This window comes from Lactuca sativa, chromosome 4 (assembly GCF_002870075.4).
Source record: "Lactuca sativa cultivar Salinas chromosome 4, Lsat_Salinas_v11, whole genome shotgun sequence".
Taxonomy (NCBI): Eukaryota; Viridiplantae; Streptophyta; class Magnoliopsida; order Asterales; family Asteraceae; genus Lactuca; species Lactuca sativa.
In genome coordinates, this window is record NC_056626.2 from 130,513,966 (window position 1) to 130,528,237 (window position 14,272).

Below are 14,272 nucleotides of genomic sequence, written 5' to 3' on the forward strand. Positions count from 1 at the left end.
GTGATCAAACTAACAAGAATCAAAATCAAACATTCATTAAGAACAAAACTGAAGAATCTAGATAGAAACACAAATCAGAAACCAAATCTAATGATCAATCACATGAAAAGTACTTGTCTTATGCAAAACTGAAAACTAGGGTTTAGCCAGACATGGCCAAAATCTGATCAAAACAGATAAAAAGATACATCAAGCAACTAATCTTACTAATCTACTTGAAGGGGATGATCCACAGTCTTCAGATCTTCAGAAATTGATGAAATCTGAGAAGAAACGCCTCCAAAATTTTCGTCGTTTGATACCTTTGGAATTTCCAACTTAGGTTACTGGAAGGCTATCAGGGTCTTTTTATACGTCTAGCAGCAAAAATGACGCACCTGCGATCGCAAGGGGACAACCTGCGATAGCAGGTTTTGAAATAAATACATCTGATGCCGTTTTAATGAAGTAGGATGCTATTTTGACACTTTTTGGCCAACCTGCGATCACAAGGAGACAACCTGCGATCGCAGGTTTTGAGTTTTCACTTCTGGATGAATTTTGGGCACAAAAGAACCTCGAAGGCAACCTGCGACCAAACTTGCGATCGCAAAAAGGTCACCTGCGATCGCAAGGAGAAAACCTGCGATCGCAGGTTGTGCCTATGACGTCTTAAATTTCGTCTATTTTTTAGATCATTTTGAATCGCGTCAATCGGAGTTACGGTTCTCGAGATATGGTCAAAATACTGACAGGGGGTCAAAGCTGCTAGCAACATCCTTAAACTTTGATATTGTATATTCTATCTTCGTGTGATCAATTCAATTGAATGTTTCTTGACCAAAGCATCTACCAAACATTCCTCAACATACTCCAGAAGTTCCAAGCTCCATTTTAAGCTCCAAACACGCATCCAACTGCTCCCAAAGCACTGCTCCACTCGAACTATCTGAAATCAACATAAAACAAGAGCAGTACGAGAATTCTAACGAAATACATGAGCTGAACATTATTTATCTAAATGACATGAAAATGTACAAAATATGATGGTAAAATGATAATGAAAACTACCCTATAAGATGCATAAAATGGCATCTAACAAATCTCCCCAAGCTTGAACCTTACTTGCCCTCAAGTAAGAAAAATGATATAACATTATAAACATATGGAAAGATGTAGATGACCTAAAAGTAACTTAAAATAAAATAAAATGAAAACTTAAACTAATGTACTTCACTCTTTTTTTGTCACATGATCAGATTTCACAACGAGGAAGCTCCAATGAAATCACTACCTAGACAACAGTCTCAATACTTTATATTAATGATTCACAGTTATATTTAATAAGTTAAACCAAGATTGAGCAAATAATTTTTACACTGAATTTAATTTGTGAAAACAGTGTATTTTTAAAAACAATTTCACGAAAATTCGTTTATAAAAACTTAGCTTGACCAACCCCTCCTTTTTTTCCGAACTCGTCCAGTAAACGCGGTAAGCTCCATTATGGACAGAAAATCCAAGCTTACCCCTATGATTCCGCTATCGAGGGATCAATCTCATTATACTACACATCTTCTTCGTCTTGATCAACTCTTTAGATTTAACTTGCTTGCTTATTGATTTTGACTTGAACTTGACTTGTATTTGACTTTGAATTGCAGATTTCTTCAAGTTGCTTGATATATCACTTCTAACATATATATATATATATATATATATATATATATATATATATATATATATATATATATATATATATATATTGACTGGACGCGAATTTTACTTTGAGGCCCTCCATATCTTCAATACTTCAAAAATGATAACTATTTTGTGGGTATAACAAGAGTTCCCTCCCAACCTCAAAAGGCGTATAAACTATAGGGTTCAGTACTTCAAGGAATGATAAAGGTTATCTAATCTAGGTTCTTTTTAAGGCATTCAAGGAAATTATTTTCAAAACACTGTTCGTTTTTCCATCTCACACTTCCATTGTAAAAATTATCGGACTCATATGTTGGTTCATATTGAAAACATTTAAAGCACTTGAAAATATAATTCTTAAAATTGAGTGTAATGAGACTGTTATTTTCAGTAACTATCACATTTCATCTTAACAGAGCTATCGAATGTAAAAACATCCTCATCTCATGTAAAATATTTTTTTAAAGATTTTTTTTTGGAATGCAGAAAATAAAAATAAAAATAACTAGAACTAAAATCTTTTTGGGTTTTTTATTATGAATGCAGAAAAATAAAAATAGAGAATAAAACAATTTTTTGGATTTTCGAATTTTTTATATGCAAATGCAATGCAGAAAATAAAATGTAAAAATAAAATTTTGAAAAATTTAACTAAAAAAACTTAAAAATTAAAATTTTGAATAAAAATGCAAAATTTTACACTAACCCCCTCCCCAAGCTTAAAATGATGCATTGTCCTCAATGCTCATAGAGGAATGAACAACTCAATAAAAAATATGAAAACAAAAGTTTGCAGCTAGGAATGAATGTACCTGATAGATTGCAGAAATTCTTATTTTGACGATGAATGTTGACGAAAAATTTGAATTTCAGCAACTCTGTTGATCCTCTGATTTCCCCAAGCTTGCTTGGAACTGCGATCATCTCTTTATTGAAAGCATAAAAAACTAAAAACTACTCATCAGGTTGCCTCCCGGAAAGCTGCCTATTTTTAAAGTTGTTGGCTCGACTTTACCCAACTAGATTTACGAACAACTCTTTTTCTTGTAACTCCAGATCCCTTCAAATATGGCAATATGGGTGGATCTGGGACTTGTTCAACAATCGGGAAAAACTCCAAATTTTTATCAAATGACTCAAATTTTAGATTTTTGAGCCGTTTTCTTTTTCCATTCTTCTTGATAGCACCCAACTTCTTCTTTTTCTTTTTTAGCTTCATGTCAGAAATCACATTTTTCTCATCTTCCCCAAGCTTATCTATGTTCAGCTCCTTTAATGTATAATTATCTAGTTTCCTGTCTAAAAATAAATCTTGCACAAAACCATTAGAAAAATCACAATAGTCCTCAGAAAAAGGACTGTTGGTACCCATATAACTGACATAAATATTTTTAGAAGGAAAATCATCATTTTTAATTTTAAAGTTCACAACTTCCTCATCAAACTCCATTGAAAGTGTACCAGCAAAAACATCAATTTTTGTTTTTGCAGTTTTCATAAAATGTCTTCCCAAAATAATAGAATTTGTATCTAAACTATCCAAGTTTCCAATGTCCAAAATGTAAAAATCAGCGGGAAAAAAATCAAATTATCCACCTGAACAAGAACATCCTCCAATACACCTTTTGGGTGTACCGTTGAGTGGTCAGTCAACTGTATAATTGTCCTAGTTTTTTGCAAAGATCCAATTTTAATTTTTCAAAAATAGAAAACGGGAGGACATTAACTGAAGCTCCTAAGTCAAGCATGACTTTTGTAAAATAGAAGAGATATTTTCACCAGCTTTTACAATCTCATTAAATTTCATTTTTTTCTTTGATTTGCACAAAATTTTAAGAAACTTAGCATAGTGAGGGATATGTTGGATAATATCTAAAAGTAGGATATTTACCTCAACCTTGCGAAGAATTTCCATAATATCTTCATCATCTCTTTCGCGCTTCGTACTCTTCAGTCTTAATGGGAATGGAGGTAATGGCTTGTACTCCTTTAGAATTGGCTTGGGTAGTGTTGGAGTTTCTTTTTCTTCCAGCTTTTCAGATTCTTCTTCAACCAACACCTCTTCAAACTCTTCAGCTTCAGCTTCTTTTTCTATCCCTTCCACATCTCCTTCTTCTATCAGAACCTCTTCGAACTCTTTTTCATCTTTGTTTTCTGGTTCAGATGAGCTTGGGCCTTCATATGTATTTCTGCTTCTCAAGGAAATAGCACTCACATTGTGCTTTGGATTATTTTCGGTATGCCCTGGTAACTTTCCTTGAGACTCCAGATGACCCACATAAGTGGAAAGTTGAGACACCTGTTGCTCCAGATTCTTGATACTAGCTCTAGTTTCGGTCTGGACTGATTAGGTGCTCGTGGCAAGACTCTTTACTATATCTTCTAAGGCCATGCTGGAACTACTGGGTTGCTGATGTGTGTTTTGATTCTGGTAATTCTGATTCTGGAATTTTTGCTGCTGAAAGTTTTGCTGAAAGCCTGGCTGCTGAAAATTTTGCTACTGCTGAAATCCGGGTAGAGGCTGAAATTGTTGTTTCTGGTGATAATTATTTTGAAAATTCTGTTGGTAGACCCCGACAACTTTGACTGCAACTGTATCCTCTTGCAATATTGGGCACATATCTGTAGGGTGATCAGTCTTTAAGCAAATCCCACATTGTTTCTTTGCAACTGCTTTTTCTTTAGTCAAGAGCATAACAATTTTTGTCAATTCAGATATCTGAGCTTCCAGATGAACATTGCTGACTTCCTTGACCCCTCTTGGCTGATCTGGATACCACTCGTCTTCATCCCGGAATGTTTAGACTCGATCGCCAGCTTCTCAATCAACTCTCTTATTTCAGTTGGGGTCATGTCACCCAAAGAACCACCACCGGAAGCATTTATAAGCCGTCTTTCCATGGGTGTTATACCTTCACAGAAACAATTATAGAGCTGGTAATCACTAATTCCATGTTGGGGGCAACGGACCAACAACTTCTTGAATCTCTCCCAGTAGGTATGTAAAGCTTCTCCTTTTCCTTGTTTGATACCAAGGATTTCTCTTCTGAGACTAGAGAATCGCGTTTCTGGAAAGTATTTCTCTAAAAACAACTTTGCGAGTTCTGTCCAAGTGGTGATGGAACCTGATGGGAGTTCATACAACCATTCTCTTGCAGAATCTTGAAGCGAAAAGGGGAATGCCCTTAACTTTATCTGGTCTTCTGTGACAACATGAGGCTTCATTCCTGAACAAACCACATGAAATTCCTTGAGGAATTTATGTGGGTCTTTGTTTTCCAATCCTCTGAAAGTGGGAAGAAGATGAATTAGCCCAGATTTAAGTTCGAAGTTCTGGGCTTCTGGAAACGTAATGCAAAGGGGCTGTTGGTTGACCTCTTGAGTGGCCCACTCTCTAAGGGTCTTTTCTGCTTCGTCTCCACTCATAACTAAGTCTTCAGATTCGGTTTATGAAGAGTCTGTGGTTTCAGTTTTAACGAAAAGGGTGGGGAGTAAGTTTTATATGGGTTGTTTTGAGGAGAAGATGGGGGTACTTTCGGAAAAAACGGATCTGATTCGTTCCACAAGGGAGTGCCTTGTGGTGTGGAGGTTTCTGGGGGTATGGAAGATGATGAACCAAAGAGACCAGCTGATTGTTTTTTTCTTGCTGCTTCTTTCTTCAGTTTCCTTGCAGTTCGCTCGATTTCTGGATAAAAAACTAAAGGTGTACCTGAACGAAAATTCTTGGCATAAAACTATTAGAAAGCACCGTGTCCCCAGCAACGGCGCCAATTTGTTAACATGCTGTCGCACACGTATTAAGCAAATAAATTATCACTGCTGCTCGCACTAAAAATATAACACAGGGAAGCAGGGTCGAATCCTCAGGGACACAGCCTAATGGTCAATGCCTTTTTGCATCAGGCACAATCTAGTCAAGACAGAAATTATTAAAAGGGGGATTTGACATGCATTGTATTTGGATCGGTGTTGATGGGACAAAATTTTCAATCTTCGTTTTTTACTGCATTTTTTTGGAATCTTATGAACCCGACCTATGATAATTTAATAATTTATATTATGATATTTGAGTGGATATCTTCATATGTTATTTGTGAAATTTGGCATAATATTTTAGTAATTAATTGGAAGCAAGACTATAAATATGTAGTGATTCACATGTAAATCACATATGAATTACATGTGATTCACATGTAAATCACAAGTAATTCACGTATGAATCACATGTGATTCACATGTAAATCACAGGTAATTTACATATGAATCAGATGTAAATCACAGGTAATTCACATATGAATCACATGTGATTTACATGTAAATCACGATTGAAACACATATGAATTACATGTGATTCACATGTAAATAACATGTAATTCACATGTGATTCACATGTAGATCACAAGTGAATCAAATATGAATTACATGTGATTTAAATGTAAATTACAAGTAATTCACATATGAATTACGTCTATATAATCACATTTGAATCTTACATGATATAATCACATGTGAATATTACATGATATATACTTGTGCATTTTTCTGAGTGTTCTTGCATTAATTAATACATTTGAATCGTAGTTTTTTTATTATTTATAAATGCTGTTTTTAAAAAAAAAATGCAGTTTTTTTGAAAAAAAAATACAATTTTTTTCTACAAAAAATGCAGCTTTTTTTTTAAATGCATTTTTTTTGAAAAAAAAATACAGTTTTTAAAAAATTATTTTTTTCATTTTTTTTGAAAAATTAATATTTTTTGAAAAAAATTAAAAAATCTCTATTTTTTAAAAAAATCGAAAATTATTTTTTTTAAAAAATAAATCCGAAATTTTGAGTTATTTTGTTAATTTTTCGATATTTATATTAATATATTAAATAACACAAAAAAATTAAACATTAAATGAGATTGGTAAGATGACGATCATGTCCTTAATGAATTACTTTTAATTCAACGCTCCACATTTAGTTCTCGGATTCTCGGGAAACTTTGAGTTTCAACCGATTTCAACCCTATATATATATATATATATATATATATATATATATATATATATATATATATATATATATATATATATAGGGTTAGGTTCATTTGAGACCACCTATATTTTATGAGACCGTGAGACGCATTTTTTAATTTTTTTTAGTTAATTCAAGTTCCGAAAATAATATTTAAAAAAAGAATTTTTGGAGTTTTCCATTTATTTTGCATTTTAAAATTATTTTTTAGAATATGTACAATGTAATATTCTATTAGAATATTTCACGTATTTTTCAAAAAAAAAATGGAATTTATTTTTATTTTTTTAATTTTTTTTAAAATTTTTTTAGTTAATTCAAGTTCCGAAAATAATATTTAAAAAAAGAATTTTTAGATTTTTCCATTTATTCTGCATTTTAAAATTATTTTTTAGAATATGTCAGTGTAATATTCTATTAGAATATTTCACGTATTTTAAAAAAAATGGAATTTATTTTTATTTTTTTAGTTAATTCAAGTTCCGAAAATAATATTTAAAAAATAAATTTTTAGATTTTTCCATTTATTCTGCATATATATATATATATATATATATATATATATATATATATATATATATATATATATATATATATATATATATATATATATATATATATATATATATATATATATATATATATATATATACTAACACGAATTATAAGATTGGCTAGCCATGCAATAATTAAAAGAAACAACAAGAAGTTTATCTACCGATGCAACAATTAAAACAGAAAAGAACATATAAGAGTGAAACGACCTTCAAGAATTCAACCACTCCAAAATAATATGAAAGGGCATTTATTGCAATCTTTTGAAGTGTATTGTTAATTTGGTTGTAGCACTGTACTAGCACATGGTTCGATATATTTATTTTGAGTTATGAAGTTACATTTATAGTGGAAAATCAAACGGAAGTGTAACCAAGAACACTCATGTGACACGGAAACTTTGTAATAAGAACTCAAGTTCATAAACCCACACATGGTAAACTAGAAACTGAATAAATCATAGTAGAAACACCAAAGACAAGCTAACCAAATTTCCAAACTGAAACACCCCTCTCCCCACACAAAAATTAAAAAAAAAAAAAAAAATAAAAATAAAAATAAAAAAAAATCAAGCAACAAGAAATTAACCAAAAAACAATCCACTTACTTTGAAACTAGAAGACAAGCACTTAAATCACAATGCGTGTTGGTGGTGGTGGTGACGAGGACTGGTGAGTGGCGACGAGATGTCAAGATCTTCTTGAGTTCGTGGCGGTAATGAGTGATAATCTTTTGACTTCGTAGGGTTAGAAGGAAGAAAAAGAAGCGAAGAGTTTTCTTCTCAGACGATGTGATCATCAAGTAGAGAAAATAGAAAACGGGTAAGAACTAAGAACGAGAAGCATGAATAAGTGGATATTATTTAACTGACCACCTTTAAAAAAAATTGGGTATTCGAGTATAACTAAAACCCCAAATACATAACTTATGCCCAACCTAATAAAAATCTAGTTATCCAAATATCGAAATGAGTACCGGGTTAACCCAACCTAATATACCCGACATCTGAAAGGGTTGCACGAGTAGTTCGGGTTTCGATTATTTTCGACATACCTAACATCATACATGCAAAAAATGAAGCTTTGTACTTGTAAAATTGGATAAAATAATTTAATTAAGAGTAACAAATATAGTAGTTTGCCATACACATACACAAAAAAATAATTAAACACCAAAGAAGTTCAAAACAGAATAATTAATTAAAGTTTTAATGACACTAACCTAAATAACATATGATTATTTAGTTATACTCGGAGTCTGTTTTGTTATCTTTTTAACAGATATCTCCAAAAATATATCCTAAAGATTTACTTATCAAATGGAAAATATAAATAAATAGATAAAAACCCCTGCACTATAAATACGAGCTACATATACGGCCAACCCCTGAAGATCCTCCAGCACTTCTTCTAGGATCTTCTTCTCTCCCTCAAAAACCATGACTCGCATAACGGATTCCAACGATAAGTCGTCGTCGACGACCATCAAGTTTCTCTATAGCTACGGCGGCAAGATTCAGCCACGTAAGATAGACGGCAAGCTTCGTTACGTCGGTGGCCATACCAGAGTTCTCGCCGTCGACCGTTTTGTCACGTACGCAGAGCTGATCGTGAAGTTCTGGGAGGCGTGTGGATTTTCCGTCAAATTGAAGTGTAAGCTGCCGACCGAAGATCTCGACGTGTTGGTGTCTATTACTGGCGATGAAGATCTCGCAGCTGTATTAGAGGAGTACGATCGAGTTTCTCCAGATGTGAAGATCAGAGCTGTTCTTTTCCCCATCGATTCGTTGAAGACAATTTCTCCTGTTTCATCTGCTGCTTCGCTTGTCGATTTTCTTGTCGCAACACCGCTGCGGGATCCAGTCGTGGCCAATTATAACGCAATTACGCAACAACGTCCGTTCTCAGCCTTCAAGTTCCATGGTTTTCCGGTTGCTAACCCTCCTTTTGCCGGTAGATAACGTGATCAACAAATCCCTAGTGTAAAATATGGTTTAGATACTAGAAAAACAAGAAAGATTACTGGACTCAAGTAGATGCTATTATAAGATTGAAATCCATATATTATTTTGTGAGATTGATGGTTGTTTTATTTATTAATTTTTATACCATCTATGCCTGGAGTTTAATTGAAGCTGCTAGGGTTCCAAACAGTTCGTTAACCTTGTTTTCTTTTCTTACTACACTACGAATTTCTATACTCTTCACGGACATCCATGATGTTCTACCAGTGTTAATGGCGATATGAGGCTTCTTTAATTTCCAAGGTAATAAGTTCAGTCTTTTTCAATTAATCTGAGTAAATTTTCTATCCCTTTTCGATCTATATATCTTCGTCGATTTTATTGCTCCAGGATGGAATGATCATGGCGTCATTCTCTTGGAACAAGTTGATTATAAGAGTCAGGCTCCCACAATTTTGATGGAAATTAATTATCAACGTTGTATTTATTGGTATATATATTTTTTATAAATGGTTTTGCACTAATATGGATGGAGAAAATTCAATGATAAGAATAAACACGATCATAATCCTTTTGAATTTATAGTTATGATTCCCAAAAGCACAAGGAAAGTAATAGACAGCAGGGAGCAACACAACGTGACGAAAGAGATAACCTTGGACTGTTATTTGATGATATAGATCCGTGGGACAGTTGATTAAGAATAGTGATTTGATGAATAAGGTGGTGGATCCTCAAATTAACATACGTTATAAGCTATATATAACTATATCATAAATGATAAAACTATGAGAAGTTAAATATCATCCAACCAAATCTACCAAATCTTCCTATTGTTCTTCCTACTCACCGAAGTATGACACGTGTCATAGGATAATACAAGGAAAAAAAACTTAATGGATTACATTTGGCAATACAAAGAAAAAACTTAATGGATTATATTTGACGATCAATGAATAGATAGGAGGATAAAATACAAGAATAAAGTAGGAATCAATTTGATTTTCCTAAAACTATACATCGAGGGTAGCGATCGTAAAACTATACATCGATGGCGATCGTCTTATGTTTTGCAAGATCAAAATCATAACATCGTTAGGCTAATCCGGCTTGCCGGATTGGATCGATGTATTGTGTCGAACCAATAAGTGGTCCAATTCAACTTTCTGAAGTTGTAAGGTCCAATTCTATATTGTCAAGTTGCAAAGTTAATTTCTTAATCTTGTCAAGTTGCAAGTTTCAGTTCTCAACATTATCAAGTTGTAAGGTTCAATTTAACTTTGTTAATGTTGGATTCTCAACATTGTCAAGTTACAAGGTCTAACTTGAAAGGTTTTGCAAGGTCTAATTTAACCTTGTTAACTTGCAAGGTTTATCTAGCACATAAATATATAAGTATACTATGTATATCTAGCATATATATTAATGATATATACCTGTGGATACGTCGCGACGCAACAAGGACAACAACGAGACCCAACCATATCGCTCAAGATATGCTTTGCTATATTTCCCAGCCAGGAGGTTCTCTCAAGTTACTGTCTAGGCCAGCTTGTCTTAGAGACGAAAAACGTGCCTAACATCCATACAAATAACCAAACAACAAACCGGTTTAGGACCGATGGGTTACTTAGTCGACACGCAGACCAAATAATTAGAGCACGAGAGAAGATGCCAGCACGAGGGAATGTCCGTGACGCTAACGGAGATCCCCTCAACACCAATCAACGCCCTTGACGATCAGACACAGGACAACTGGTCGAATATGGGCCTCTCTGACCTGAAAAATATGTTCAGGTGGTCCTCACAGTGGTCCTTACAATTAGTTACCCTAAAAACCCTAACTATATAAGGACACAGATAACTTAGGTGCGAGGATCGCTTCTCAGACATTCTCTCCTATACTCATCTTCTCCGCTCACTTATTGACTAGATCATTGTAGCCCCCTCCCAGGAAGCGACTGACATTGTGTGTAACTAGAGGTTCCGGTTCCGACATTCAAGCTCGAGGTTAGCGCTCTAGGATTGCCATTACATCATTGGCGCCATTTGTTGTGTACAACGAAGAACAAAATCCACACAAATCACTTTTCTAAACGGTAGCAATGGTAGAAACCGGTGAAGGAAGTGGAGTCATTCAAAGCCAAATCCACCCTATGCAACCACTAGAACAAGTACCGACTCCGGTCTTGACACCAACATCAGATCAACCAAACATTCCAACAACATCCATAAATTCATTAAGCAAAATTTGGATGCCCTGGTTAACACATGTCCTGACGCCACCACTTTTTCCTCAGACGAATGAGCTGTAAAAACCTTTGGCAAGTCAAAACTTGAACAATATCGTCATCCCTCAGAGCACACTGGTCACGGGAGGAACGCCGATCAATTTCCAATACAACCTCAAAACCCGCCGTTAACGACACCAATGCCGCCACTCTTTACTCCACAAAACTCACTAATAACACCTATGGAAAACATGTCTTTAACAATAAAGACATCAATTCTAATGAATATGACACATCTTCATCATACTCCATATATAAACCCATACCCCTTTGTAGAGCCTTTCATACACATACACCCGACCGTTTACGTCACTCCAAGAACCCTTCCCCTATCAAAACATGGTAGGAAGAAGTGTAAGCTCCCCTTTCACACCGGGTCTATTGTATTATGAAATACCAAACACCTATATATTAATGACGTTGAAAACGTAAGACAGAACGACCGATCCAAACAACCACATCGATATATATGAATTGATAATGACATCGCTCAAGTTAGACGAGAAATTCTGGTGCATTTACTTCACCACGACACTTGATGGCAACATGGGGACTTGGTTCAAAACATTAGCACCATGAAGCATCAACAACTTCACATAATTGAAGTATGTTGTCCTTACAAACTTCATGCAATTACGAAGCTGCAAAAGGGAAAATCACACTATCATTAGATGTAAACAAAAGGAGGGGCAAATCAGTTAATGAATATTTTCAACAATTCACCAAAGCAAACCTTGAAGACGAAAGCATGGTTGTTGGAGCATTTACGTGGGGACTGTTGCTACGAGAATTATCTATGAAGTTTTTGGGAAGGCCACCTTAAACGCATCATGAGATTAAAGAGCGAGTTGAAAGATACCTAAGGCAGGAAGAGGGAACGACAGATAAACAAGCATATCTCAAAGCAATATCCAGCCCCTAATCATGTTACCTTGATCACCCAGTAACTATGGTCATGGTATCCATCAACGACAAACGTTCCAGGCAGCCAGGTTGTCGTGAAGATACCAACCATATCACAAAGATGATATAAGAACGCGGAGAACATAAGAATATGAGGTTGCCGACATGCAATAGGAGAAACATTTTGGAAGAAGATCAATGTATTGTGAGTATCAGTGAAGCACAATGCATGACACATGTGAGTGTACTATGCTTTGATGGGAGATAGATGAGAAAAGAAACATCACAAAAATAGCATGAAACCTCCGCAACAAGCTAGATGAAAACAAGACACCACGAAGACAAAATCGAGATAACTAGGCAGTGAAAGAGAAAACTCAAGAGATACTGGCCATCTAGTCAAGGCAATACAACAGAAAACAAGCCAAAAATAGTGAAGACCTGATCAAGAATATGATGAATCTTAGCTTCTTGATTAATGCCCCAATACCAAATAACTGGAGTAGGGATGACCCGCTTATCATTTAGGGATACATATGCGATACAAAAATTCATAGAGTCTATATTGATATAGGAAGCTTAACCGACATTATCTACGAGTATTGCTTCAGATAGTTGTCCAGGGCATGGAAAGAACTCCACCCATCAGCAGGAAGACTAACAGGATTCACGAGTCACAACATATGGCCATTAGGAACAATGAAATTACCTTTTTCACTACAAAGTCATGACGGGAAGTCGAAGAAAATAGTACTATTAGAATTCGTTGTAATTCGACACCCAACAGAACACAATGTTATCTTGGGTAGGACAACACTGCTTAAATTCAGAACTATAACGTCGACATTGCATGGACTAGTCAAATTCAACACAACAGATGACCCAACAACAGTGGTCGCCACAACACCAACACGACACAAATGCTATTAGATTATGGAGGCATTAGACATAACCAAAGGAGTCAAGTGTCCGCATGAGGAAACACCCAAAGAAAAGGAGATCATCAATGCTAGTCACCCAGAGCAACGGTGTATACTAGGGATGAGATTTAGAACCGGAAAACCGGACCGGAACCGGAATCAGACTGGAACCGGAACCGTTAGAATCGGAATATATAGAATCGGTTCTGGTTCCGGGTTTAAAAATTGGCTTTATCCGGGTTCCGGGTAATCCGAGTTTGGGTCCATCGGGTCCGGGTAAACCGGGTCTAAAAACCGGAACCGATGTTTGGAACCGGAACCACTTTTAGGGCTGGAACCGATTTTTGTGAAACGTTTAAAAGATGCATATCTCATCCATTTCAACTCCGATTGACATGTGGTTTTTTCCAACATGTAGTTTAGAGTTTGTACATGATTTTAGACTATAAATTTGCCATTTCTAGTATTATATTCATTAAGTTACAGTCCTCCAAAGTTGAGATATCAAAGTTGGAAGTTTTTAGTTTTTAGTTTTTTTGTATTCGGTGAAAGTTTTAAAACATGCATATCTAATTCGTTTGAAGTCGGATTGACATGTGGTTTTTTCCAAATTGTAGTTTACAGATTGTACATGAGTTTAGACTATAATTTTGTTATTTTTGGTTTAACATTCAATGATTTACAGCCCTCCGAAGTCGGGATATCAAAACTGAAAATTTTCAACTTTTCAGCTATTTGTTTTTGTACTTTGTATTATGTGAAAATTTTAACACATGAAAATATCATTCGTTTAAAGTAGGATTGACATGCGGTTATTTCCAAAGTGTATTTTAGAGTTTGTACATGATTTTAGACTATAATTTTGTTAATTTTGGTTTCATATTCAATGAGTTATAGTCACCCAAAGTCGAGATATAAATATGAAAAATTTCGAAGTT

At 34.8% G+C, this 14,272-nt stretch overlaps 1 protein-coding gene and 1 non-coding gene across 2 annotated transcripts; both read left to right on the forward strand.

Annotated features, from left to right (window-relative positions):
* The first annotated feature begins 4,630 nt into the window (after positions 1-4,630).
* On the forward strand, positions 4,631-4,737 carry LOC111907057 (small nucleolar RNA R71). The gene has a single exon (XR_002855404.1). It is a non-coding gene; the product is annotated as a small nucleolar RNA R71 (small nucleolar RNA).
* Positions 4,738-8,574: 3,837 nt separating this feature from the next.
* LOC111907006 (uncharacterized) lies at positions 8,575-9,331 on the forward strand. The gene has a single exon (XM_023902796.3). It carries the CDS (start codon positions 8,696-8,698, stop codon positions 9,215-9,217), a length of 522 nt encoding a protein of 173 aa, XP_023758564.1. The 5' UTR covers positions 8,575-8,695; the 3' UTR covers positions 9,218-9,331.
* Positions 9,332-14,272: the final 4,941 nt, after the last annotated feature.

Excerpts from the sequence above, each read along its gene's own strand:
- LOC111907006 (XM_023902796.3), top strand. The coding sequence starts at position 8,696 with ATGACTCGCATAACGGATTCCAACGATAAGTCGTCGTCGACGACCATC.